Source organism: Phodopus roborovskii, unplaced genomic scaffold (assembly GCF_943737965.1).
Source record: "Phodopus roborovskii unplaced genomic scaffold, PHOROB, whole genome shotgun sequence".
Classification (NCBI taxonomy): Eukaryota; Metazoa; Chordata; class Mammalia; order Rodentia; family Cricetidae; genus Phodopus; species Phodopus roborovskii.
The window spans coordinates 6,030,001-6,055,323 of NW_026126636.1; the positions used below are offsets into that span (position 1 = coordinate 6,030,001).

The following is a 25,323-nucleotide window of genomic DNA, read 5'->3' on the forward strand; positions in this document are numbered from 1 at the left end:
CAGCCTGCGCAACCGACAAAGCCTCTTCCAGGAGGAGGTGAGGCCAGGCGTGGAGGGCGGGGCCCGAGGGGGCGGGGCCTGGCCGGGAGACTCCGGGACCTGGGGCTGAGGGTCGGGGTCTAGGGAGGAGCTCGAGAGAGGGCGGGGCTTTAGGAAAGTAATTGGCCATGTCTCAAGGAGGGGGCGGGCGGTGTTGGTGGGCGGGGCCTTGTGGGAGGGCGGGGATAAGGGAAATAGGGGGCGGAGTCGTGTGAAATTGAGGGTGAAGACTAAATAATCTGGGTTGGAGTTAAATCAGAGGCTCCACAAAATGGGGCTTCCAGCTCTTGAGTCTGTAGAATCCAGAGCTTCTTTCTGGGTGAGACAGCATAACCGGAGGGTGGTGTAGGGATTCAGGGACACAGGCTGATCGTGATACATCCGGGAGGAGATTATTCTGGTGAACAAGAAGGGAAGAGGTGTGGGGCGCTTAGCTCTGCCAGAGTGGGACAAGTGGAGAGGGGTCAGAACAAGAGGCTGGACTGAGGTCAGGCTCTGCTGCCTTGTCAGTGGTGGGGAATGTGTCTATTCTGAGGCATAGCCCGGCTCCTCTCCCGGTGGTGGTGGTGCACACCCTTAATCCCAGCACTTGGGAGGCAGGTGGATGTCTGAGTTCGAGGCCAGCTTGGTCTGCAGAGTGAGTTTCAAGACAGCCAATGTTACACAAATAAATTATGTCCAAAAAAAAAAAACCCAAAATATTTATAACTTATGTGTATTGGCGTTTTGCTTGCATGTATGTCTGTGTGGAGAGTGTCAGAAGCTCTGGAACTGAAGTTACAGACAGGTGTGTGCTGCCATATGGGTGCTGAGAACTGAGCCTGGGTCCTAGGAAAGATCAGTTAGTGAGTCCTCTTAACTGCAGAGCCATCTCTTTAGCCCCTAAAAATGAAAATCTTAAGGCAGGGGTGGTGACTCATCAGGATTCGGGAGGCAGGGATAGAGGAATTGCCATAAGCAATCCAGCCTGCCTCACATAGTAACTGCCAGGTCCAGCCTGACTTATACAACAAGATCCTGTTTATGGTGAGTCAGGTGTGGAGGCTCACACTTGTATTGCCAGCACTTGGGAAATTGGCAGACAAGGATTGCCACCAATTCCAGGGCAGCCTGGACTACAGGATGAGGCCCTCTTTCAAGTAAACAAAGGAATCTATATTTATCCAGACATTCCCAGGAATCCCCTGTATTTTTGCTATGAGTAATGATTCAATAGCTCATATTTCATTGTTCATGTGATTTTACGGAATGTTTCTGTGAATAATGAGAATTAATTGTGCATGCTCTATAAACTTTTCTGTGTGTGTTAGATTTCACAATAAAAGGGCTGGAGGGAGAGCTCAGCCAGCTAGTGCGCATGAGAAACTGAGGTAGATTCTCAGCATCCACCACGTAAAAAATACCAGGCATGGTGGTACGCACTTTTAATCCCAGCACTGTGGAGGCAGAGACAGGCGGATCCCCAGCTTGACAGGCAGTGTAGCCTAATTGGCGAGCTTTAGACCAATGAGAAACCCTGTCCCAAAGGAGATAAAAGTTGTACTCTGGCCTCCATGCACACACATAGGTGCATACATGTGCACGCTCATCTACACACACACACACACACACACACACACACACACACACACACATTCAGAATAGGGTCTGGAGAGATGGCAGCACTTGCTGCTTTTTCAGAGGACTTGGGTTCAGTTCCTATACAGCAGATTACAACTATATGTAACTCCAATTCTAGGAGATGCAATTTCCTCTTCTGACTTTTACAGGCACCAGGCATAGACATGGAATACGCACATGCAGGGAAACCACCTGTGCAACAAATAAATTTATAAAATTCAGAATACCTGGTCATGTTAGTGCACACTTTTAACATTAGAATTCTGGAGGCAGAGGCAGGTGATCTGTATGAGTTTGAGGCCAGCTTGGTCTATACAGTGAGTTCCAGGCCAACCAGGGCTACATAGTGTCTCCAAAAATAAAAATAAACCACCATAAAAGAAGAAAATGTAGCCAGGCATTGATGGTGCATGCCTTTAATCCCAGCACTTGGCAGGCAGAGGCAGGCAGATCTCTGTGAGTTCGAGGCCAGTCTGGTCTACAGAGCGAGTTCCAGGACAACCTCCAAAGCAATACAAAGAAACCCTGTTTCGAAAAAACACTAAACAAAACAAAACACCAAAAACAAAACAAAATAAAACAAAAAAACAAAAAGAAAAAGACATTTAAAATGTCAGAGAGGGGCTGGGCGATGGTGGTGTATGGCTTTAATCCCAGCACTAGGGAGGCAGAGGCAGGTGGATCTCTGTGAGATCGAGGCCAGCCTGGTCTACAAAGCTATACAGAGAAACCCTGTCTCAGAACAAAACAAAACAAAACACCTCAGAGGGGGAGAGTGAGAAAAATCTCTTATAGTAGGTGGTAAAGTGAACTGGTCCAAATTGCAACCAGGAGTGGGGTGTCTGAAACCAAGTAAAATGTGGAGAAAATTGTAGATTACAGAGGCACAAATTCTGTGTTACTGTAAATAGGGGCATTGGTAGTGAGACTGAGTGGGGGCAGGGAGCTGGGCTACCTCTGGGAACGCAAGCATTGCCTATTGCAGGGATGTGACGTAGTAAACCCAGGAAAGACACTGAGCGTGGGCCAGGGACTCCTGCTCTAACCCCTCATTTCACCCCAGGGGATGCTCTCCCTGGTCCTGAATTGCATTGACCGCCTCAACGTCTACACCACTGCTGCCCACTTTGCCGAATTTGCAGGGGAGGAGGCAGCTGAGTCTTGGAAAGAGATTGTGAACCTGCTGTATGAACTCCTAGGTAAGGGCACGCAGATCTGAGTTCCCCAGGAGTACCCAGATACTCCGTCCTAATAGATCCCACCTTTGCAGCCTCTCTGATCCGGGGCAATCGCACCAACTGTGCCCTCTTCTCCACAAACTTGGATTGGCTGGTCAGCAAGCTGGATCGTCTGGAGGCCTCCTCTGGTAGGAGAACCCAGGAGTGGGGATGGGGAGGGTGGGGAGGAAAGGCCATCCCCCCTCACCTCTCCCCTGGGCACCCGGCAGGCATACTGGAGGTGTTGTACTGTGTCCTGATTGAGAGCCCAGAGGTTCTGAACATCATCCAGGAGAATCACATCAAATCCATCATCTCCCTCCTGGACAAGCATGGGAGGAATCACAAGGTTGGCCCTCCATCCCTGCCTTCTAACCCTGACCTCTCCCCTGACCTCCTCCCTTTTATCTTCTCTTTCACTGAACCATCCCAACAGGAGGATCTCAAATCTCTTCCGTGGATTCTGGGCCGCAGATACTTAGTTGGATCTCTGAAATGGACATTTTGCAGCCACCAGTGCATGGCAGATAGATTTTACAGTTGTAGGCCCTATCTGTGTCCACTCTACAATTTCAAACCAGCTCATATCATTCCATCCCGCCATTTGGTCCATGAAGGCGGAAGTTTAGAAACCCTGCTAATCCCACATCTCGCCTTGACTCCTGAAACTGCAGCTGACCTTACACTCTGCCCTTTGACCTCTTCCTTCACCACCCCAGTCTCCAAGTTCTTGTACTTAATGATGCCTTATCCCAGCCCGTGAGGACTACACCCAGCCTCTGGCCTCACCTTCCTCTCTGACCTTTGCCCTTCCTCCTTGACCTCCTGACCTTTCTCACCCATCCTCCCAAGCAGGATCTATCTGGATACACTATCCTTGTCTTCTGCCTTTCTTCTGCATAGCCTCCACACTTGGGTGCCCTCATTTTCCTTTTATTTTTATTTTTTTAGACAAGGTCTCACTCACTACGGAGCTCTGGCTGCCCTGGAACTCACTACGAACAGGCTGGCCTCACAGAGATGCGCCTGCCTCTGCCTCGCGTGTGCTGGGACTGAAGGGACTGAAGGCGAGCGCCACCACGCCTGGCTCTCCTTGACCTCTGAACTTGACTTCCAGGTCCTGGATGTGCTCTGCTCACTGTGTGTGTGCAATGGTGTGGCCGTGCGCTCTAACCAAGATCTCATCACTGAGAACTTGCTCCCGGGCCGAGAACTTCTCCTGCAGACAAACCTCATCAACTATGTCACCAGGTGTGGTTCTTTACCTCAGCTTTGACCTCAACCCTGACCTCAGGCTTGAACCCAGGTCCTCGAAGCCAGTGTCCCTAACGTCTGAGCCACCGCTGCAGTCCCTCTCCTTCCCCTCCATCTGGCTCTCCTCTCCATCCCTTCTGTCCTGTCTCTCCGCAGCATCCGCCCCAACATCTTTGTGGGCCGAGCAGAGGGCTCCACGCAGTATGGCAAGTGGTACTTTGAAGTGATGGTGGATGAAGTAGCTCCATTTCTGACAGCTCAGGCCACTCACCTGCGGGTGGGCTGGGCCCTCAGTGAGGGCTACAGCCCCTACCCTGGAGGCGGCGAGGGATGGGGCGGCAATGGGGTTGGCGATGACCTCTATTCTTACGGCTTTGATGGACTGCACCTTTGGACAGGTATCTATACTCTCCCAGGGATTCTCACCCCTGGTCATTGGCCCCAGAGTTTCCAAGACTCTGATGGCACACTTTGGGGTTTAAGCACACACCTTTAATCCCGGCACTCAGGAGGCAAAGACAGGTAGATCTCTGAGTTCGAGGGCAGCCTGGTCTACAGAGCGAGCTTCAGGACAGCCAGGACTACACAGAGAAACCCTGTCTTAATAATCATAATAATAATAATAATAATAATAATAATAATAATAATAATAATAAATTCTGACTCCCAGAAGAGGCCTACTTTTGACCTCTAACATCTCATTTCACCCTAACCCTAGAACTTTCAGAATTCTGACCTTCACCTCTTTCCTCTTAGTCTCAGAATTCTGATCCTACAGGGGTGATCCCAGAAGATTGCCCTGATTGTTATAACCTCTGAGTTTTGATTTACGACCTCAAAGTTGCCAGAATTTGAATTCGAGGAAGACTAACATCTTATTGTATATCTCCCAGGAGCCCTGATGCCAGCTCTTAAATTTAGGGCTCTCTATGGGAACCTTTGCTCTTACAGATCCTATAATTGGGTCCCCACGGGATCCCTTAATAGCCACCCTTTGTCCCAATAAAATTGCTTTTGTGGAAGCTTTGACCCTTCACCCTTTTCCTGTGACTTTTTGTAGGGCACGTGGCACGCCCAGTGACGTCTCCAGGACAGCACCTCCTGGCCCAGGAGGATGTGGTCAGCTGCTGCCTGGACCTCAGTGTGCCATCCATCTCCTTCCGTATCAATGGCTGCCCCGTGCAGGGTGTCTTCGAATCCTTCAACCTCGACGGGCTCTTTTTCCCTGTCGTGAGCTTCTCAGCTGGCATCAAGTGAGGACCCCCCCCCCCGCCCCACTGTCTGTCCCAGGGAACTGACTTTCCTTGGCTTCTCCAGTCAAAAGTTGTCCTCCTAAAAGGCAGGGGCAGAGTAGCCTGCTTCATGACTGGTAGGGCCAGAGCCCCTGCCTACACGAAGGTCTCCATGACCTCGATGTGACCCAGTGATCCTTCCAGGGACCTCCAAGGAACCCTAGAACTTCACAATGACGTTATAACCACTTCAGCCGCTCACAGAGATGTCTCAGGGACCCAAGACTCTTCCGGTGATTTTAAAGTGATCTAAGACCGTGTTTGACACCCCGGTGGCCTCAGAGTGCCAGCGCTGGTTTAATAAGCTCGGATGTGCCCAGTGACTCCCCCATCCACATAGTACAAAGACCGTTCATGGGCCTCGAACTTTCCAAGCACCCTCAACTCTCTGAATTCCCATTCAGTGGAAGTCCTGTTTATTTTGTAATTACAGTAGAATTTAAGTGACTCCTAAATGACTTCTGTGATCCTAAGGAAACCCATGACTGCTCAGGGTCCTCACATCCCGAGAGCATTCCACGGATCACGTGTTGCTTCCGTATGCCCCGCTGACTGCAGGCTCTCCCCTCCATCCCCCACCATGCTATTCTTCTCTCCCAGAGTGCGATTCCTCCTCGGTGGCCGCCATGGTGAATTCAAGTTCCTGCCCCCACCCGGCTATGCTCCATGCCATGAAGCTGTGCTCCCTCGGGAGCGACTCCATCTCCAACCCATCAAGGAGTACCGCCGGGAAGGGCCTCGGGGGCCCCACCTGGTGGGTCCCAGTCGATGCCTCTCTCACTTGGACTTTGTGCCCTGCCCTGTGGACACCATCCAGGTACAGCCTGCTCTACAAGGGTATTCTTCCTTCTAAACATTTATTTAAAGAATTATTGATAGCACACACCTTTAATCCCAGCACTTGGGAGGCAGAGGCAGGCAGATCTCTGTGAGTTCAAGGCCAATCTGGTCTACAGAGTGAGTTCCAGGACAGCCTCCAGAGCAATACAGAGAAACCTTGTCTCAAAAAAAAAAAAAAAAAAAAAAAAAAGTATTTGTTTTTATGTTGTCTTAAGCTTCTATTTCTGTGATAAAACACTGACTGAAAGAAACTTGGGAAGGAAAGGGTTTACGTCTATACCACAGTCCCTCAGGGAGGGAAGTCAGGCAGGAACTTTGAGGCAAGAACTCAGTGGTAGAGCCCCTGCCTAGAATCCCCCAGTGAGGGGCTGGGGCGTGGCCAGCAGTGTAGGGCTCCAGTCTCACTAGTGTGAGTGCAGCACTCTTGATAAGATTCTCATCGCTGTCTTTATAGAGAGAAGGAAATAACTGCTCATTCAGCCAGTGGTTTTCTGAACAGTTTCCTGAATCTGACTCTAGCTCTGGTTGGGTGGTGAGGGAAGCTCAATGGCTCGAGCAGCCCAAACGCTGTCTTCAAGGGGTCCCCGGGTGCCCCTTAACGTTGATGCTGCCGCGACCCTGCTCCTCCGGACATTGCCTTTCTAGTCACGGCGAAGTGTGCCAGCAGGGCTTTGGAGTATCGCTGTTGGGGGAGGAGGTCGGTGTGCAGGTGCAATAGGATCTCACAAATGTCCCCCGGCCCCAGATCGTCTTGCCTCCTCACCTGGAGCGGATTCGGGAGAAGCTGGCGGAGAACATTCATGAACTCTGGGCACTGACTCGCATTGAGCAGGGGTGGACCTATGGTCCGGTGAGCCTAGACTCCTGAGAGGGAGGGGCAGGGATGCGGGAGAGGGTCAGTACCCGGGACTTCGGGGTGCCCGGGACTTCGGGTGTGGCCGAAGCGCAGGTGGGAGACCTGTGAGGCAGTTGGGGTGACCGGGAGCCCAAAGATGACCCCAGTGTTTCCCTAGGTTCGGGACGACAACAAGAGACTGCACCCATGTCTCGTGGATTTCCACAGCTTGCCAGAACCTGAGAGGACTTACAACTTGCAGATGTCAGGGGAGACACTCAAGTGAGAGGGCTCAGGGGAACAGGGCGTGGGAAGGACTGATGGGCAGGAGGGGGCAAGGGAGAGGCAGAGGCTGGGAAAAATGAAGCCAGAGGGGCTGGGGTGTGCGTTAGTGGTGGGGTGCTTGCCTGGAGTCCACCTGTGTGGGGCTGGGGGTGTGGTCAGTGCTAGCATGCTCTTTGGGCATGCACAAGGTCCTAGATTATGTAGACAAATAAACAAACAAACAATAAAGAGAATATGAGGGGGCTGGAGAAACAGCTCTATCGGTAGAGTGCTAGCTACAGAAGTGAGGACCAGAGTTTAGATTTCCATATAAAAAGCCATATGTGGCGGTGTGTATCCATGACACCCCACTGGGGAGGAGCCTGGCAGCTTGACAGACAGCCAGTGGGCCCAGCTGGTGGACTCTAGGTGAGAAATCTTGACTGGAAAATAAGGAAGAAAGTGGGCGAGGAAAGACATCGGACATCGATCTGTGGCCTCCACACATACATTTGCACATGCAAATGTATGCACAGACGAGATCACAGAGAAGGAAGAGAGAAACGGCATACGAGGGAAAGGCAGGTGTGGTGATGCGTGGTCCATCCTCCCAGGTCTTTGAGAGGCTGAGCCGTGAGGACGGCTTGAGCACAAGACTCTGAGACTAGCGTGGTGACAAGTGAGATTCTCGCACAAGCAGTGACAGGGGAGGCCGGAAGTCATTGGGAAAAGTAGACAGACGTGGGAAGGGACAGAAAGAAGTATTCAGGAAAAACTGACCATCATCAAGGAGACGTGGGGATGAAGACAATGAGACCCAAAGAGAGGGGATACAGACACCACAGTAGCCAAAGAAAGCTGAAGAGAAAGGCCAGACAGTGATGCACAGGGAGCTCTATGGGCAGTGGCCTTGTTCCATCCCCCTGATCAGGACTCTGCTGGCCCTGGGCTGCCACGTGGGCATGGCTGATGAGAAGGCTGAGGACAACCTGAAGAAGACAAAACTCCCCAAGACGTGAGTGTGGGTGGCCCAGGCGGGCTGTCGGGGGGGGGGGGAGGGGGAAGGATTCATAGTGAAGTCTGAAGAAACCAAAAAGCCGTGTGGGGAGGCTGAGGTCAGAGGTGAGAGTGCATGGGTTAGAGTGCAACCTGTAGGGTCAGGGGTCAGGACCTTTGGGTCAGAAGTGAGTGTCCAGGATTGAGGAATTAGGAGTTTTAGAGACGGAGACTGAACCAGGGGTACAGGATCAGGATCTGTCCTGGGGAATCAAAGGTGGAGTCCAAGGTCAGTAGTAGAAGGCAAGAAGCCAGTGGTTACTGGAGCTGTAAGTCCTAGGATGATGGTGAGGGAATAGAAATCCTGAATTCATGCCAGGCATTGGTGGCACACACCTTGAGTCTCGGCGCTTAGGAGGCAGAGGCAGGCAGAACTCACTCTCTGTGAGTTCAAGGCCAGCCCGGTCAACAGAGTGAGTTTCAGGACAGTCAGGGCTACACAGAGAAACCCTATCTTGAAAAACCAAACCAAACAAAAAAAAAAAAAAAAAGAGTCAAAAGTAAGAAATCCCAAAGCTAGAGGTAAGAAATCATAAAGTGTGGTATCAGGGTCAAAGGAAAGAGTCCCCAAACTGGGTGTGGTGGTGGCACTTGTCATCCAGCTTTGCAGAGACTGAGTCAGAAGCATCTGTGAGTTTGGGGTCATCTGTACGATATAGTGAGACTCCCCGTCCTAAAAACAACTACAAACCCCAAAGGAGCAAAGATAAAACTCTCTGTAGCAGGATGAAGGGGTCTCACTGGTGTGGCTCAGTGGTTAAGAGCACTGGCTGCTCTTCCAGAGGACCCAGATTCGGTTCCTAGCACCCATATGGAGGTTTACAGTTACTACTCTAGTGCCATGGGAGCTGATGTCCTGTTTAGGCCTTGACACACACACACACACACACACACACACACACACACACACACAAATAAAAAATACATTAATTTTTAAAAAGTGAAGGGGGTCGTAGAGATCAATAGAGGGTTGTTTGGCTAACTGTGATTGGCTGTAAATTGCAGCAGGAGAGATAGCCCTGAGCTATTCTTTAGCTGGCTGTGAAACCGCAAGGCTGTACCTTGGAATGTTCTGCTGAACATTCTGTGTATTTCCTAAGAGGCAGTCATTTTCTGTCTCAGAGACCTGAGGTTGTGAGGATGGTGATGGTCCCCAACAGTCTACACAGTGAGCTCCAGGTTAGCCAGGGCTCCACAGTGAAACTCTCATGTCTGAAGGTATATGATGAGTAACGGATACAAGCCGGCTCCGCTGGACCTGAGTCACGTGAGGCTGACGCCTGCACAGACAACCCTGGTGGATCGGCTGGCAGAGAATGGACACAATGTATGGGCAAGAGACCGTGTGGCACAGGGCTGGAGCTATAGTGCGGTACAGGACATCCCTGCGCGCAGGAACCCTCGCCTCGTGCCCTACCGCCTGCTGGATGAGGCCACCAAGCGCAGCAATCGGGACAGTCTCTGCCAAGCTGTGCGCACCCTGCTGGGCTACGGCTACAACATTGAGCCACCTGACCAGGAGCCCAGTGAGTGCCAACCTCTGTCTCCACCCATGAGATTGACACATGGCCCTTGATCTCTGACCCAGTCAGCCTCAAGTGATTGACATTTCCAATCTTTAACATTGAGTGAACCGATCAGAAGGCTGGGAAACACGGACCCTTTCCCTCAACCATGACCTTTACCCATCATCCCCGTCTTGCCCGCAATCTGACCACTGGCCTTGATCTGCCTCAGTGTTCCCGTAGGCCAGGACCACAGTTGAGCTGTGGGACCATGCCATGTGCTCCTTGAGTGCTGACCTCCACATCTGACCTTTAATCCCAACCCCTGGGTATAGTTATAGTATGATGCCACTCAAACAAGGTATCAAGGAGTGAGTTTCTAACCCCTAGCTATAACTTGAGCTCTACCAATGTCCAGACCAAGGCTTGACCCAAAGACTGGCCATTGTCCCCAATCTCTCCCTCCCTCTTCCTTCTTTCCTGCACTCTTTCTTTCTTTCTTTCTTTCTTTCTTTCTTTCTTTCTTCCTTTCTTTCTTGTCGTTTGAGGAAGGGTCTCATTAGCTGAAGCTAGCCTGGTGCTCATTATATAATCTAGGCTAGACTCAAGATCATGATTCTCCTGCCTCACACCCCTGTGCAGAGGGATTATAGGAATGCGTTACCATGCCTGGCTGTGATTATTATTATTTTCAAGATGGTGTCTTGTGTAGCCCAAGTAGGTCAGGTGAGCCTCCAACGTGTACAGCTGAGGCTGGCCTTGAACTCACAGAGGTCCTCTCACCTCTCTTCTCCTGAGTGCTGGAACTGAAGGTGTGTGCCATCATGCCTGCCACAGGTTGTCTTTATTCTCGAGACTTTCATACATGCCTACAATGTAATAAGGTCACACCCACCCTCCAACACCCCCCAATGCCCTGATATTCTCTCTTTCTCAACTTCATGTCTGCTTTTATTTTCTTGACAAGTCACTAAGTCCATTGAACCCCGCTCATGTATGTACAGGTGTGGGACCCTCTGGAGCACAGGGCATCTACCAGTAGCTCACATTCAGAACAATGATGCTGGGCATGGTGGCTTTAATCCCAACACTCAGGAGTCAGAGCCTGGCAAGATCTGTAAGTTCAAGGCCAGCCTGGCCTATATAGCAAGTTATAGGCCAGCTAGAGCTACACAATGAGACCTTGTTTCAAAACAAAACAACAAACAAACAAACAAACTCTGAGACAGTGTGACAACCCTTAGTTTTTGCTATCTCTCCTTTTCTTTTGACATCCCCAGATCAAATTCCTGCTCAACCTCTCTAACTCTACCTTGCCTCCTCTGTAGGTCAGGTAGACAGCCAGTCTCGAGGGGACCGGACCCGCATCTTCCGGGCAGAGAAGTCCTATGCAGTTCAGAGCGGCCGCTGGTACTTCGAGTTCGAAGCAGTCACCACGGGAGAGATGCGAGTGGGCTGGGCAAGGCCTGAGCTGAGACCTGATGTAGAGCTGGGAGCTGATGATTTGGCCTATGTCTTCAATGGGCACCGGGTGTGTACCTCCCTGGGCTCCAGTCTCTCAGGCCCTGTGCTTTCTCCGACTCACACATTCTAGTTTTGTTCATTTGTGTCTCGCTCTTCATTGATCCATGCATCTATCATACTGTTTATCCTTGCATCCATTCATTCATCCACCCGTCCACCCATCCACCCATCCAGTCACCCATCCATCCATCCCACCCACCCACCCACCCATCCATCCATCCCCCATCCACCCACCCATCCATCCCCCATCCACCCACCCATCCAGCCACCCACCCACCCACCCACCCACCCATCCAGCCACCCATCCATCCATCCCCCATCCACCCACCCATCCATCCACCCACCCACCCATCCACCCATCCAGCCACCCATCCATCCCCCATCTACCCACCCATCCAGCCACCCATCTACCCATCCACCCACCCATCCATCCACCCCCCATCCACCCAGCCACTCACCCATCCATCCACCCATCCACCCTCCCATCTACCCACCCATCCATCCACCCAGCCACTCACCCATCCATCCACCCACCCATCCATCCACCCATTCACCCACCCATCCATCTATCCATCCTATTCACCATCATCCATCTATACTTTTTTTTTTTTTTTTTTTTTTTTTTTTTTTTTTTGGAGACAGGGTCTCTCTACATAGCTCTGGCTGGCCTGGAACTCACCATGTAGACCAAAGCTGGCTCACAGAGGTCCATCTGCCTCTGCCTCCCAAATGTTGGGATTAAAAGCGTGCACCACCATGCTTTTTTTTTTTTTTTTTTTTTTTTAGATGGGGTTTTGATGTATACCCCTGGATGACTTAAAACTTCCTATTTAGCTCAGGCTTGCCTCAAACTCATAATTCTCCTGCCTCAGTCTCCTGAGTACTAGGATTACAGGCATGAGTCACTGTGTCCAGCAGTATCCATCTTTCTGTCTATCCCTCCATCGAACCACCCATTCATTTATCCATCCATTCCATCTGTCTACCCATTTATTTATGTGTGTGTCTCCTCACATTTTCTTTCTTCCCTCCATCAAACAGTGTGGACTCTCAACTCTCCATCCCTTTCCCCATCCAGCCCTGTACAAACTTCTCCTCCATCTGTATCATTATCCATCAATTCTGGGAACCTAATGGTTGTAAGGAGGATTTTCATAGACTCAGTTTTCTTTCCCTGCTTTCGCTTACTTCCGTCCCAAGTCCTACAGTACCATGTTGGTGGTCTGCATGCCCCTGCCGCGGGCACAGCAGCAGAAAGCAGGTTGCAGGACTGGGGGAGAGATTAGTGAAGACCATCTCAAGGTTCATGGATGCAAAGTGAGGAAGATGGGGTACCGTGGATGGTGGAAGGCCTTCTGCCTCAAGCACTGCAGTAGGTGCTGTGTGTGTCTCCATTTCTCTGTGTGTCTCTGTATCATGTGTGTGTCCCTGGCTGCTTCCCACAGGGCCAGCGCTGGCACTTGGGCAGTGAGCCATTCGGACGCCCCTGGCAGCCCGGCGATGTTGTTGGCTGCATGATAGATCTCACAGAGAACACCATCATCTTCACCCTCAACGGCGAGGTCCTCATGTCTGACTCAGGCTCGGAAACAGCCTTCCGCGACATCGAGATTGGGGACGGTGAGAGCCAAGACTTCTTGGCATGGTCTTCCTGCCTCTGCTTCCCATGGAGCCTACTGACCCCACACTTTGTCCCTCCCCCAGGCTTCCTGCCGGTCTGCAGCTTGGGACCTGGTCAGGTGGGCCACCTGAACCTGGGCCAGGATGTGAGCTCCCTACGTTTTTTTGCCATCTGTGGCCTCCAGGAAGGCTTTGAACCATTTGCCATCAACATGCAACGGCCAGTTACCACCTGGTTTAGCAAGAGCCTGCCTCAGTTTGAGCCTGTGCCCCTTGAGCACCCCCACTATGAGGTGAGAACTGGCCCCCATTCACATTGTTCTTGTTATTACTATTATTATGGGCTGCCACATGCACTCAGGGAATGGTGCATGATAGATAACATATCTCCTTTTGTTTTCTTTTGTGGTGGTTCTAGGGATTGAACCTAGGGCCTTGCACATGCTAGTCAGGGGCTCTACCACTGAGCCACAACCCCAACCCCTCACTGGGGGATTCTAGGCAGGGGCTCTACACTGAGCCACACCCCAGCCCCTCACTGGGGGATTCTAGGCAGGGGCTCTACCACTGAGCCACACCCCAGCCCCTCACTGGGGGATTCTAGGCAGGAGCTCTACTGCTGAAATACATGTCCAGTCCCTAGAAAAACATCTTATAATTTGTGTCCCACCCCCATCCCTCTTTTCATAATTCCCCTCTCTCTGTCGTCTCTATGCATAAACGTCATAGAAGGAAGAAGGATCAGCATAATGAGCTCCCAGGGTTGCCTTTGAAAATACAGCTTCCACGAATGACTTTCCCTCTTCATCGATAAAACAAGAGGACAAATTCATGATTAAGCGACCCCAGTGGAACCAGCTGTAGCACAATCCTGTTGTCCTAGAACTTGGGAGCTGAAGGCAGAGGTTCAAGGCTATCTTTGGCTATGTAGAGAATTCAGCCTGGGTGACTTGAGACCCTATCTCAAGAAAAGAAAGGATGAGTAGGAAGAGGCAAAGGGGGACATTATGACCAGTTGGGACACTGTGACTCTTTTCACCCTAGCATACTGCAGTGTGCATTTCTTCAGAGCCATGCCATGTGCAGAGAGCATGCAGGACAATGATGATTATCAGGGGACCAAACACTGACACACTGTGGCCCAATCCCCAGCCAGCCTATATTTAAATTTGTCCAGTTGTGGCAATCATTTCCCCCTTCTTTCTTCCTGGACCAGAATTCCCTGCAGTTCACATGCTACATATGTCTCTGTGTAGTACGTTCCTGATATTGTTCTGTCTTTTATGACACTGACTTTAAACACATCTTTTTTTGGTGGGGGTTCAATACAGGGTTTCTCTATGCAGCTTTAGAGCCTGTCCTGGAACTCCCTCCCTCTATAGACCAGGTTGGCCTTGAACTCACAGAGATCTGCCTGTCTCTGCCTCGTGAGTGCTGGGACTAAAGGTGTGCATCACCTTTTTTGTTTTGTTTTTTGAATACATTTAAAGATATATATTTATATATATAAATATATATATATTATTCATATGAATGTTTTGTCTGGATGTATATCTCTGTACCACGTGTGTGCCTGGCACCTGTGGAGGTCAGAAGAGCGCGTAAGAAAACCTGGAAGTTTGTGAGCCTCCAGTGGGTGTTGGGAATAGAACCTGGGTCCTCTGCAAGATCAGCCAGTGCTGGTGCTCTTAACTGTAACACCATCTCTCCAATCCTGACTTGGACGTTTTTGAAGACTACAGGTCAAAGGTTTTGCAAAATGTCCTTCAATTCAAGTTTGGGAGCTATTTTATTATAACCAAGATCATAATGTGGTGTGTGTGTGTGTGTGTGTGTGTGTGTGTGTGTGTGTGTGCGCGCGCGCGCGCGCATGTTCTATAGAAATATCACAGAAGTTAAATTGTGCCTTTCATTGTATGATGTTGCTATATCTTCTTTGTTTTTAACTTAATTTGATTATTCTGTATGTATAGGTGTTTTGCCTGACTGGAAGTCTGTGTACCTTGTGTGTGCCTGGTGCCTATGGAAGGTGTTAGATTCCCTGGAAATGGGGTTACAGATGGCTGTGAGCCACCACGTGGAGGCTGGGAGTCAAACCCAGCTCTTCTGGAAGAGCAGCCGGTGTGCTCTTAATTGCGGAGCCCGGAAGTTGCTACAGTTCATTGCAGTCAGCTGTCTGTACCGTGTACCATGTGTTCTGTGTCTATGGCTTGAGGCCACTGCGTATCAAAAGCATTTGAAAAGACTGTGCTCTGTATGAGCTTGTGCAGGCTGACTTCTTGCCATCATTGCACAGCAGAGCAGCTGTTCCCACAGCATTGAGCTCAGTTGTGTGTCATAGGTATGTTTAAAGTATGAAGAGAAAAGGCAGGAATGTAGCTCTGTGGGAGCATGCTTGTTCGTATGTGCCAGGGCCTAGTTTTGATCACCAGCACTAGAAAAAGCAAGCAAATGGCGTATGGAGGATGTGTGCGAGTTAGATGTGAGCGCTGTGCCATTTTACACAGGGAACCATTCGGTTTGGGCATCTGCACATGGCTCGAACGTTCCACACAGCTCTGCTGACTGCTGTGACTGCTTAATTGATTGGAGTCTGTCAGATTGCTCCCCTGTTGAGCTGCTGTTTCTCTCTCTGTAATTAATAAGTGATCAAACACAACAACAAAACCAGCCTTGGCACTGCATGCCTGTTCCCTCAGTGCCTGGGACAGAGTCAGGGAGCTCAGATGTTCAAGGTCATCTTTGACTGCATAGGAAGGTTGAAACCAGCCTGGGACACATGGTGCCCAGTTGCATATGCAAAACAAGCGAGCTCGCACACCAAAAACTAGCCAGGCCTGGCCTGCTGACTTTAATCCCAGCACTTGGGAGGCAAAGACAGGTGAATCTCTACGAGTTGAAGTCAGCCTGGTCTACATAGAGAATTCCAGGTTAGATGGAGCTACTCAACAAGACACTAACTCAAAAGCTAACCAGCACATGAAAAATCCCACAACCTCCACTAAAACCACCTCCACCAAAACCACCTCCACCGCCATCACCTCAACCGCTACCACCATCTCTACCATCGCCATCATCTCTGCTTCCAGTACCAACACATCAGTGATATGTGTGTGTGTTGGGGGGGTATTTTAGAACAAAGGCTATAAAAGACTTTGAGTAGGGCATGTCTAACTGAGTCTTGGAGTTTTGGAAAGGAGATTCCAGGAATGATGGTGGAGCCCGAATGGTCCGAGAGGATGTAACGGGATGTGGGATGAATGTACATGTGCTTCTGCCAGACAGTAGAAGAACCAACACAGACAACTGAATATTATAGCAGTGAGAGCGAAGCCGACACAATGCACAGAGCCACCCGGATGAATCCCTCAAATGCGAGAAGAGAAGCACAGAATGGCTCAGGCTCTGCGAGGCCGTCCCTTCATGGAACATTCCAGAGCAGGCCAAGCTAGTCTGTGGTGTGACCGATTGAGAAGTCTGTCCCGGGAAAAGAGTAAAGCAGACATACTGCTGGTGTCTTCACACTTGAGTCACAGGAAGGAGTCTTTTGTTGTCGGGGGACAATGGCAAAGGAGGGCTCCTGAGAAAGGAGGGGGAGACATGAGGAAAGGGGGTTTTGTGGGCACAGTTTGGGGTGAATTCTCCAGATTGTCGCTGTTGTTGTTTTTAAGACAGGGTTTCTCTATCGCTTTGGAGCCTGTCCTAGAACTTGTTTTGTAGACCAGGCTGGTCTCGAACTCACAGAGACCTGCTTGCTTCTGCCTTCCAAGTGCTGGAATTCTCCAGATCTTGAGGAATACAGGACCAAGTAAGGATTTGATATTGGAGAGATAGACTCCACTTCTACTGCCTGTGGGTTAATCTCTAGAAAAATCTAAGAGGAGCCTGGACCCAGCACTCAGCACTCAGGAGGCTGAAGCAGGAGGATCGAGGCTTTGAGGCCAGTCTGGGCCACATGGCAAGGCCCTGTCTCATAAATCCAAGGGCTGGAAAGCAGCTCAATGGTACATCATTTGCACTAGCATGAACAGGTTCCATCTCCAGCAACACACATATGTACACACACACACACACACACACACACACACGCACACACACACGTAAATCTGTGAAAGTTTATCTTGAGCACACAGCACATGGGACTCTTGGGTCCTGCCCTTTATTTAAGCCAGACTGGCCAAGTGGTTCCCAGGAACCTAGGTCCATTTCTACGGTGCTGGGTGCATGGGAGTTCACCCTGTGTTAGATCTGTAAGGATCCATCGTGATAGCATGCCATTATAACGTTCGTATATCCAAGCATCATGCTTCTTCATCCGGGGAGAGTCTCCACAACTCCAACCCTTCTGAGTTGTTCCCTCTGCAGCGTTCCCCCTAGGATCCTAGGAAGGTAGACCCCTCGCTGTGTTCACTGATGTGATTCTAGCTCCTAGAACAGGGCCTGGCACATGGTAGGTGCTCCTAAGGTATTTGTAGTATGGATAGATGATGCATAGGTGGGTGGATAATACATGAACAGATGGATGATGAATGGATGCATGGAAGGATGCTGATGCTCACATGAATGTGTGATGTATGTATGTATGTATGGAGCACAGGTGGATACATGCATGCATGGGCAGAGCTATGCACTAAATGCATATGTGGGTGTCTTACTTTGCAGTGCATAGGTAGGTTCCGAAAATTCCTCCAAGTGATGACAGAGTAGGACCAAGCTGTTATTCTTTAAAAGCCTCTTTAAAGGCACGAGGCTAATTAGCACTCCACAGCCAAGCCCCATTTGCCCAGAGGAGAGGTTACCTTTGCATAATTCCCACACAGAGGCCCAGTAGTGACTTTACATGTAACCATGTTTAGGACCAGAGGCCTAGTCTAGCTCACAAGGTTCCTCCCTTCCTCTCCCAAGGTGGCCCGCATGGACGGTACTGTGGACACACCTCCCTGCCTCCGCTTGACCCACCGCACCTGGGGCTCACAGAACAGTCTGGTGGAGATGCTCTTCCTCCGGCTAAGCCTTCCGGTCCAGTTCCACCAGCACTTCCGCTGCACTGCAGGGGCCACGCCCCTGGCATCCCCTGGGCTGCAGCCGCCTGCTGAAGATGAGGCCCGGGCAGCAGAACCTGACCCTGACTATGAAAACCTTCGGCGCTCGGCTGGAGGCTGGGGAGACGCTGAGGGGGGCAAGGAAGGACCTGCCAAGGAGGGGGCACCCGGAGGTGCTGCCCAGGCTGGGATTGAGGCCCAGCCCACCAGGGCGGAGAATGAGAAAGACGCTACCACTGAGAAGATCAAGAAGAGAGGGTGAGTCCAGACTGGGGCTAGAATGGGGCCCAGGGCCTGTTTTGGGATCCCCAATTATGCAACCTCAATAATTTAAGAAGCCTCCGTTGTGCCCCAAAGGGCTAAGTGAGGTCAGAACGCCGAGAGAGCTGTGTCAGGAGAATGTTATTATCCCTGAGTATCTGGTGGGCACCCAGGTGCTCAATGGATGTCATTACCCATGAACACTGAGGGGAGCTTCCTGGAGTTCACTGTGCCTTCTTCACCCATGCCTACGTGGACACAGAGTGGCCTTCTAAGTTGGGATCCATCCTGTGGCCCCAGTGTGGCCCCCAAAACTAACGTTAGCCAGGTAGGGTGGTGCACGCCTTTAACCCTAGCACTTAGGAGGCAGAGGGAGGTGGATCTCTGTGAGTTCAAGGACAGCCTGGATCAGCCAGGGTTACATAGTGAGAGCCTGTCTTGAAAAAAAAAATATATAACACAACCCAAACAAACAGCCAAAACTGAACTAACTTCAAAGAAGGCCTTTAAAAGGCATAGGATTGAAAGGAAATCTACTTCCCCCTGTTCATACGGTGGCTTCAGTGCAATTCAGTGTCCTGGAGGCTGTTTGGAATGAAGGGCTGTTGTTGGTATCTGTCACACCTGGGGAAGACTGTTGCTGGAAGATCCCACACACCTTGTAGTGTATAAGACAGTATACTGGGTGAAGACTTGTTAACCAGGAACAATGGCTTCACCTGTTAATTCCAGCACCTGCGAGGTAAAGGCAAGAGAATCATAAGTTCAAAGCTAGCCTAGGCTATGTAGAGAGCACCTAAGTCAGGAACAGGCCGAGTGTGAGCCAGGTGATGGTTGAGCACGCCTTTAATCCCAGCACTTGGCAGGCAGAGGCAGGCAGATCTCTGTGAGTTCGAGGCCAGCCTGGTCTACAGAGAGAGTTCCAGAGAGAACCCTGTCTCCAAAAACCAAAGAAAACAAAAGGCCCAGTGAGGTGCACACTTGAGATCCCAGCTCTTAGGAGACGGGGCGGGCGGGACTGGTCTGGAGGCCAGCCTGAGCCTCAGAGTGAATCCAGATCAACCAGGGCTCTGTAGTGAGACCCTGTCTCAAAAAATGAACAAAACAGAACAAAACGCAAACTGGTCTGGGAGGGAGTGGCTCAGTGAGTAAAGTGCTTGCCTTAAGGGCATGAGGCTTCGGTGTGACCCCAGAACCCACGGGAAAGTGTCAGTGGTGGCAGCAGGAGCTTGCGGTCCCAGGATTGGAGAAGTGTGGCCAGGCGGGTTGCTCTGGCTCTATGGCTGTGCCACCTAGCCTACTCAGGGGCACTCCATGCTAGCAGAAGGTATGGCCTCGGACAGCCAAGGAGACACAGAGCACCCTTGTCTCGAAAGAAAGAAAGAAAGAAAGGAAAAGACAAGACACCCACAAAACATGTCACCTCCTGAGGACACCCAAGGTTGTTCCCTGGCCTCTACGCTCAGCACCCACATGAATACACACACACACAGACAGAGAGAGAGGAGAGAGAGAGAGAGGAAGGAAGGAAGGAAGGAGGTAAGTGTTGGCTTAGGGAAAGCACTGTGTGTTCCCAAAGAGGACCTCCATACTTCTGTCTCCCCATTTTATTTTGCTTTGTTTTTACTGTTGCTCTGTTTTTGAGGCAGGGTCTCACACAGCCCGGGCAGGCCTCAAATGGTTGTCCAGCTGAGGATGGCCTTGAACTCCCAGCCCTCTTATTTCACCCCTGGTGCTTGTTTACAGCACACTTAGCTGTCAGTAGCGCTCGTTAAGTGTGAGCGGCTCCGCAACCACACGTACAGCACACAGCACCTCCGGAGTAGACAGAGCTGGGCCAGTCAGGAACCCCTGCCCTCCAGAGGCGAGCTATTGGTGTTAGAAGGGCCTAACCGGGACAGATATGGGCAACTTCTCATGGCAGGCTCTCTCCTCTGACCTGTAGGTTCTTATTCAAGGCCAAGAAGGTTGCCATGATGACCCAGCCACCTAGCACGCCTGCTCTTCCCCGACTCCCTCGAGATGTGGTACCTGCGGACAACCGTGATGACCCTGAGATCATTCTCAACACCACCACGGTGTGAACCTAGAACCCTCAACTTTGGGGACCCCTCAGCACAACAGGGAAACACCCAAATTTCCAGTTTGGTGCTGTCGTCCTTATATTGGAGAGAATGTGGATACAACACACACTGATCTAATCCTTGGGATCCCTATGTTCATGTAGTTAGCGACCTGAAGGTGGCGGAGGGCTCAAAATTCTCAGGGATCCCAAAGTCCAGAGAATACGCCAGTATAGATCAACATTTTGGATCAACTATAATATAAACACAATACCTGAAATTAAAAAAAAAAAACTAATATATTCCTGGGAGTAAAAACCCATAGTTATCCCAATATGGTTTGAGGCCTTAGATAATTTGTTAAGACAGAAATCTTATTCATGCCGGACTTGCTGGCACAGGAGTGTCATCCCAGCTACTTGGGAGGCTGAGGCAGGAGGATCACAAGTTTGAGGTTGACCTGGGCTACAGAGAAGTTCAAGACCAGCTTGGGCAGCAGCATAGTCCCAAAATGTAAAAGGAAGACTGGGGAATGTAGCTCATAGATAAAACAGTTGCCTAGTATTCATGAGGTCCTAGAATCCACCCTTAGTCCAGGAGGGGAGGACAGGGGAGGGGACAGGAGGAGAAGGAAGGGGAGGGGACGGGAAGAGCAAAGAGAAACATACCTTAGCACTTAGGTAGGACCTCACGATCATAGGCCACCTAGGTGCCACTTGGCTGAGTCATTTCACTGCTCTGTGCCTTCTAAAGGAAGGACGGTGGTTTCCTCACCAGTAAATAAAAGGGTGAAAATGGTACACGCCCTCTCCACCCTCCAGTGAGGCGGCTGGGCAGAGACTGTGGTTAGCCTGTGGGAAGAGCCTTACTTAGAGCCATGAGCTATTATTGTGAGCTAGTATTTATTGTCTTGCTGTAGCTTGAAGAGGGACCCAAGTGTAGGGGTGCCACCCAATATTCCCAAGGGATCCCCCAATCTAGAAAAGTTTGAATAGTGACACCAACACAAACACTTAGACTCGGAGCTTTTCTCACGTCGTAACTTCGTGTTAAACTCCCAGAATCCGCAGGATGGAGTTAGCGTCCCCACCTTCCTGACTGACTCCTGGTCCTCTCTTTGCCCCCAGTACTATTACTCGGTGAGGATCTTCGCAGGTCAGGAGCCCAGCTGTGTGTGGGTGGGCTGGGTCACTCCTGACTACCATCAACATGACATGAGCTTCGACCTCAGCAAGGTCCGGGCAGTGACGGTGACCATGGGGGACGAGCAAGGCAACGTCCACAGCAGGTGCAGGGAGGGGCGCAGGGGCGCAGGGGCGCAGGGGCTGTGTGCAGGTGGGAGGCTGGCATGGGTAGGATCAGGGGCTCCAGCCAGCAGCTTTGGAGCTGCCTGGCTGGAGTTTCTGAGAACCTTCTGGAACAAGAGGAATCATGGCATCCGCTTTGGAAGCTTTCCTTCTCCCGTTCATGTTCATTTCTCTCTAATTGCTCCTCTGTTCTGTTTTTCTCTATTCTCCCTATTCTGTTTCATTGCCTCCCATCTCCCCCTCCATCTCTTCTGGCTCCCACTTCTGACCCTCATCTCTCTTCCCCTCTGTTCTCCTGACTCCTCTTTTCAAGGTGCCCACAATAACCTAAGTATTCTAGCTCTGGGGCGTCGGGGTCTGGGGTGTGGGGTTCCGGTGCTCAGTCTGCAGGTAGAGGGTGGTACTCTGAGGTCATGGTATTCTGGGAGTGTGGGGAAGGAGGTGTCCAGGGTTCCCTGGCTGAGGATATGCGCTGCAACCACATCTGTCTTTTCCAGCCTCAAGTGTAGCAACTGCTACATGGTGTGGGCCGGGGATTTTGTGAGTCCCGGACAGCAAGGCCGAATCAGCCACACGGATCTTGTCATTGGCTGCCTGGTAGATTTGGCCACTGGCTTAATGACCTTTACAGCCAACGGCAAAGAGAGCAACACCTTTTTCCAGGTGAGCCCAGCCCCTCACAGCTCAGTAACAGCATCTGCATTTCCCAGAGGTCCAGGACCCTTTATAATAGCCCATGAGGTCAGACCCTGGAAACACAAAACAGGCCTGCTCTGGGAGTCACCGGGAGACTGTCTAGTTGAACCTTCCATTAACTTATGCCCACATCCTTGGCATAGAAGAGAGGTCTCCTTAGTCCCTCATGGGCTGGGTGACATCAGTCATTATCAGATACCCTAGGATGGCCCAAAATCTTCAAGTGGGCTTTTCCTTTTCAGGAGTTCATTATCATTATTTAAATGTGCACATGTACTTTGAATATACACAGGCACCGGAGGGGGTGTACAGTAAGTCCCTATTGAAAAGTCTGCCACCAAATCCTATCATTAAATCTTTGCCCCACCCACCTATCCTTTAGCGCATCTAAAGTGGCCTTCTCAAATTTCTATTTATTATTATTTTTAATTTTAAAAGATACCTCCAAAAGGAGTCCCTTACTGGGACATTCATTTATTAGATTTTTTTATGTGTATGAGTGTCTTGCCTGCATGTATGTAAATGTACCATGTGCGTGGTCAGAGGAGGACGTCAGATCCCCTGGAACTGGAGTTACAGAAGGTTGTGAGCCACCATGTGGGTGCTGGGAATTGAACCTGGGTCCTCTCCAAGCGCAACAAGTGCTCTTAACCGCTGAGCCATCTCTCCAGCCCCTGCTTCATTATTTTATGAGACATGATCTTTATGTAGCCCAGGCTGGCCTTAATTAAACTCACCATGTAGCCGAGGGTAGCCTAAACTCCTGACTCTCCTGCCTTTACTCCCCAACCCCCCACCCCAAGTGCTGGGATTACAGGCCTGTGCCACCATGCTCAGCTTGCAAAACTCCATTTAAATGGGGAATTTGAGAAATATACAAAAGCAGAATAGCACAATGAGCCACCAGGTCCCCAGCTTCAGCTGCCGCCCACCCAGAACCGGTCTCTTTCATTTTTACGCCTACTTTCCTTCCACTCCCACAGGAGGGCTCTGAAAGAAATTGCCGACATCGTATAGTTCCATCTCTTTAAAAGATAAAGATTATTTTTAAAAGGCAGAACCACAATACCGCTATCACTGGAAAGGGAAAAAAAAGTCCCTAACTGTTCCTGACTGTCGTCAAATATCTCGCTCATGTTCAAATTTCTCTGATTGTCTCGCAAATGTTTCCTTGCCATTTCTTTGTTCAAATCAGAGTCTAAGTGAAGCTGTATCCTTTAATGAGTTCCTACATCCTTTAAATCTCCTCACACATTCCCTCCCTCCCTCTCTTCCTTCTTTTTACTTAAGATAGGATCTTATGTACCTTAGGGTGGGCTATGTAGCTGAGGCTGGTCTTGAACTCCTGATCCTTCTGCCTCCGCCTCCAAGTGCTGAGATTACAGGTGTGTGCCACCACATACTACTTGCATTCTCTCTCCCTCCCTCATGGTCCCCCTGCCCTTAGGCCTCTGGGGAGGGAAGCAAGCAGGCTGTGCTGTGGCATTTGGCTCCTTGCGGAGTGGTCCCTAGGCCAGCATCCTCCTCCTCAGACCTGCTGACTGAGAATCTGTATTTTATTGAGATTTCAGGGGATTTCTGTGCACATTAACTCTGGAGAGTTCTGGCCAGCTGCCTACAGCCTTGTCTTTGTATTTCCTGTGAAAATCATAGGGTGGGCCTATGGGTGCAGTCAGATTCCAGGTTAGTTCTGGAAGGCTCCTCGCCAGTATTGTCTGGGGCAGAGGAAGGCTGCCAAGGGTGAATTCCACTAGGAGGGCCAGAGGAAGCGAGTCATGGGGGATGCTCTGGCTTCCGAAGAGCATCCCTACTCAGGGAAGGCGTTCCTGGAGGGGCCTTGGTGTGTAGAGATGCAGCTGACGCATTGTTCTGAAAGAGCTGGAGATGATTGGCCTAGCTGCATCAGGGTGACCCTGCCCAAGGGTCACCTACAGCCACTGTGGACCTCCGGTGCCCAAGTATGGATCTACAAAATGGGGCCAGAGTCCACGCTGCGACTCCCACACATGACCTCTTCTCCCTCGCCAGGTGGAACCCAACACGAAACTGTTTCCTGCTGTCTTTGTCCTGCCCACCCACCAGAACGTGGTCCAGTTTGAGCTGGGGAAGCAGAAGGCAAGGCGACAGAGATGGGTGCAGGGCAAGAGTGGGCGTGTGCAGAGGGTGCCCACCCATGCAGGGCTGGGAGGACTGTGAATCCTGGCCCACTCTTTCTTCCCGATCCACAGAACATCATGCCATTGTCAGCCGCCATGTTCCAGAGTGAGCGCAAGAACCCGGCCCCCCAGTGCCCGCCAAGGCTGGAGGTCCAGATGCTTACGCCGGTCTCCTGGAGCCGAATGCCCAACCACTTCTTACATGTGGACACTCGGCGTGCTGGAGAGCGACTTGGCTGGGCTGTGCAGTGCCAGGAGCCGCTGATGATGATGGCTCTGCATATCCCAGAGGAGAATAGGTCAGGACCCTGCTGGGCTCAGTGCGTCCCCCAGCTACAACCCCAGGGCCCCACGTGCCCTAGGAGGTTCCAGGTCCCGGTCTTAGGATCCTGACTTGGTACCAGCCTCCCCAGATAGTCAATCCTCCAGGGGACTCTAGACCTGCTTTAGGGAACCCCTTAGATCCATCTCAGTGAACCTCATACTCATCACAGGAAGTACAGTTACACCCCAGGGACCCCAGACCACACTGCAGGATCTTAAATCCATCGGAGAGAGCACAGTCTACGATCAAACTCCCCAAGCCAGACATTTCTCAGAAAGGCCTCACTGTGTTCCAGGGCCGCAGGGCACATTCCAGGAGATTTCAGGCTTGTCTCATGGAGATCTGGAACCCACTCTAGGGGACCCCAACACACCCAGACCTGTGTTCACATAGATATAAGAAAATTT

The 25,323-nt window shown here is 50.8% G+C and overlaps 1 protein-coding gene across 1 annotated transcript in view; it reads left to right on the top strand.

Moving 5' to 3' along the window:
- The window catches only part of Ryr1 (ryanodine receptor 1), a 116,496-nt gene that overhangs the window by 16,253 nt on the left and 74,920 nt on the right, over window positions 1-25,323 (top strand). The window contains exons 13-33 of the mRNA XM_051207475.1: window positions 1-37; window positions 2,723-2,858; window positions 2,930-3,025; window positions 3,107-3,225; window positions 3,994-4,127; window positions 4,287-4,528; window positions 5,191-5,383; window positions 6,023-6,239; window positions 7,008-7,112; window positions 7,276-7,379; window positions 8,293-8,376; window positions 9,636-9,943; window positions 11,251-11,453; window positions 12,892-13,066; window positions 13,151-13,359; window positions 17,972-18,366; window positions 20,315-20,447; window positions 21,560-21,720; window positions 22,237-22,402; window positions 24,464-24,550; window positions 24,664-24,890. The exon at window positions 1-37 is cut by the window's left edge and continues 159 nt beyond it. Of these exons, the coding sequence (XP_051063432.1) occupies window positions 1-37; window positions 2,723-2,858; window positions 2,930-3,025; window positions 3,107-3,225; window positions 3,994-4,127; window positions 4,287-4,528; window positions 5,191-5,383; window positions 6,023-6,239; window positions 7,008-7,112; window positions 7,276-7,379; window positions 8,293-8,376; window positions 9,636-9,943; window positions 11,251-11,453; window positions 12,892-13,066; window positions 13,151-13,359; window positions 17,972-18,366; window positions 20,315-20,447; window positions 21,560-21,720; window positions 22,237-22,402; window positions 24,464-24,550; window positions 24,664-24,890 (3,531 nt within the window). The remainder of the gene's footprint in view (window positions 38-2,722; window positions 2,859-2,929; window positions 3,026-3,106; window positions 3,226-3,993; window positions 4,128-4,286; window positions 4,529-5,190; window positions 5,384-6,022; window positions 6,240-7,007; window positions 7,113-7,275; window positions 7,380-8,292; window positions 8,377-9,635; window positions 9,944-11,250; window positions 11,454-12,891; window positions 13,067-13,150; window positions 13,360-17,971; window positions 18,367-20,314; window positions 20,448-21,559; window positions 21,721-22,236; window positions 22,403-24,463; window positions 24,551-24,663; window positions 24,891-25,323) is intronic.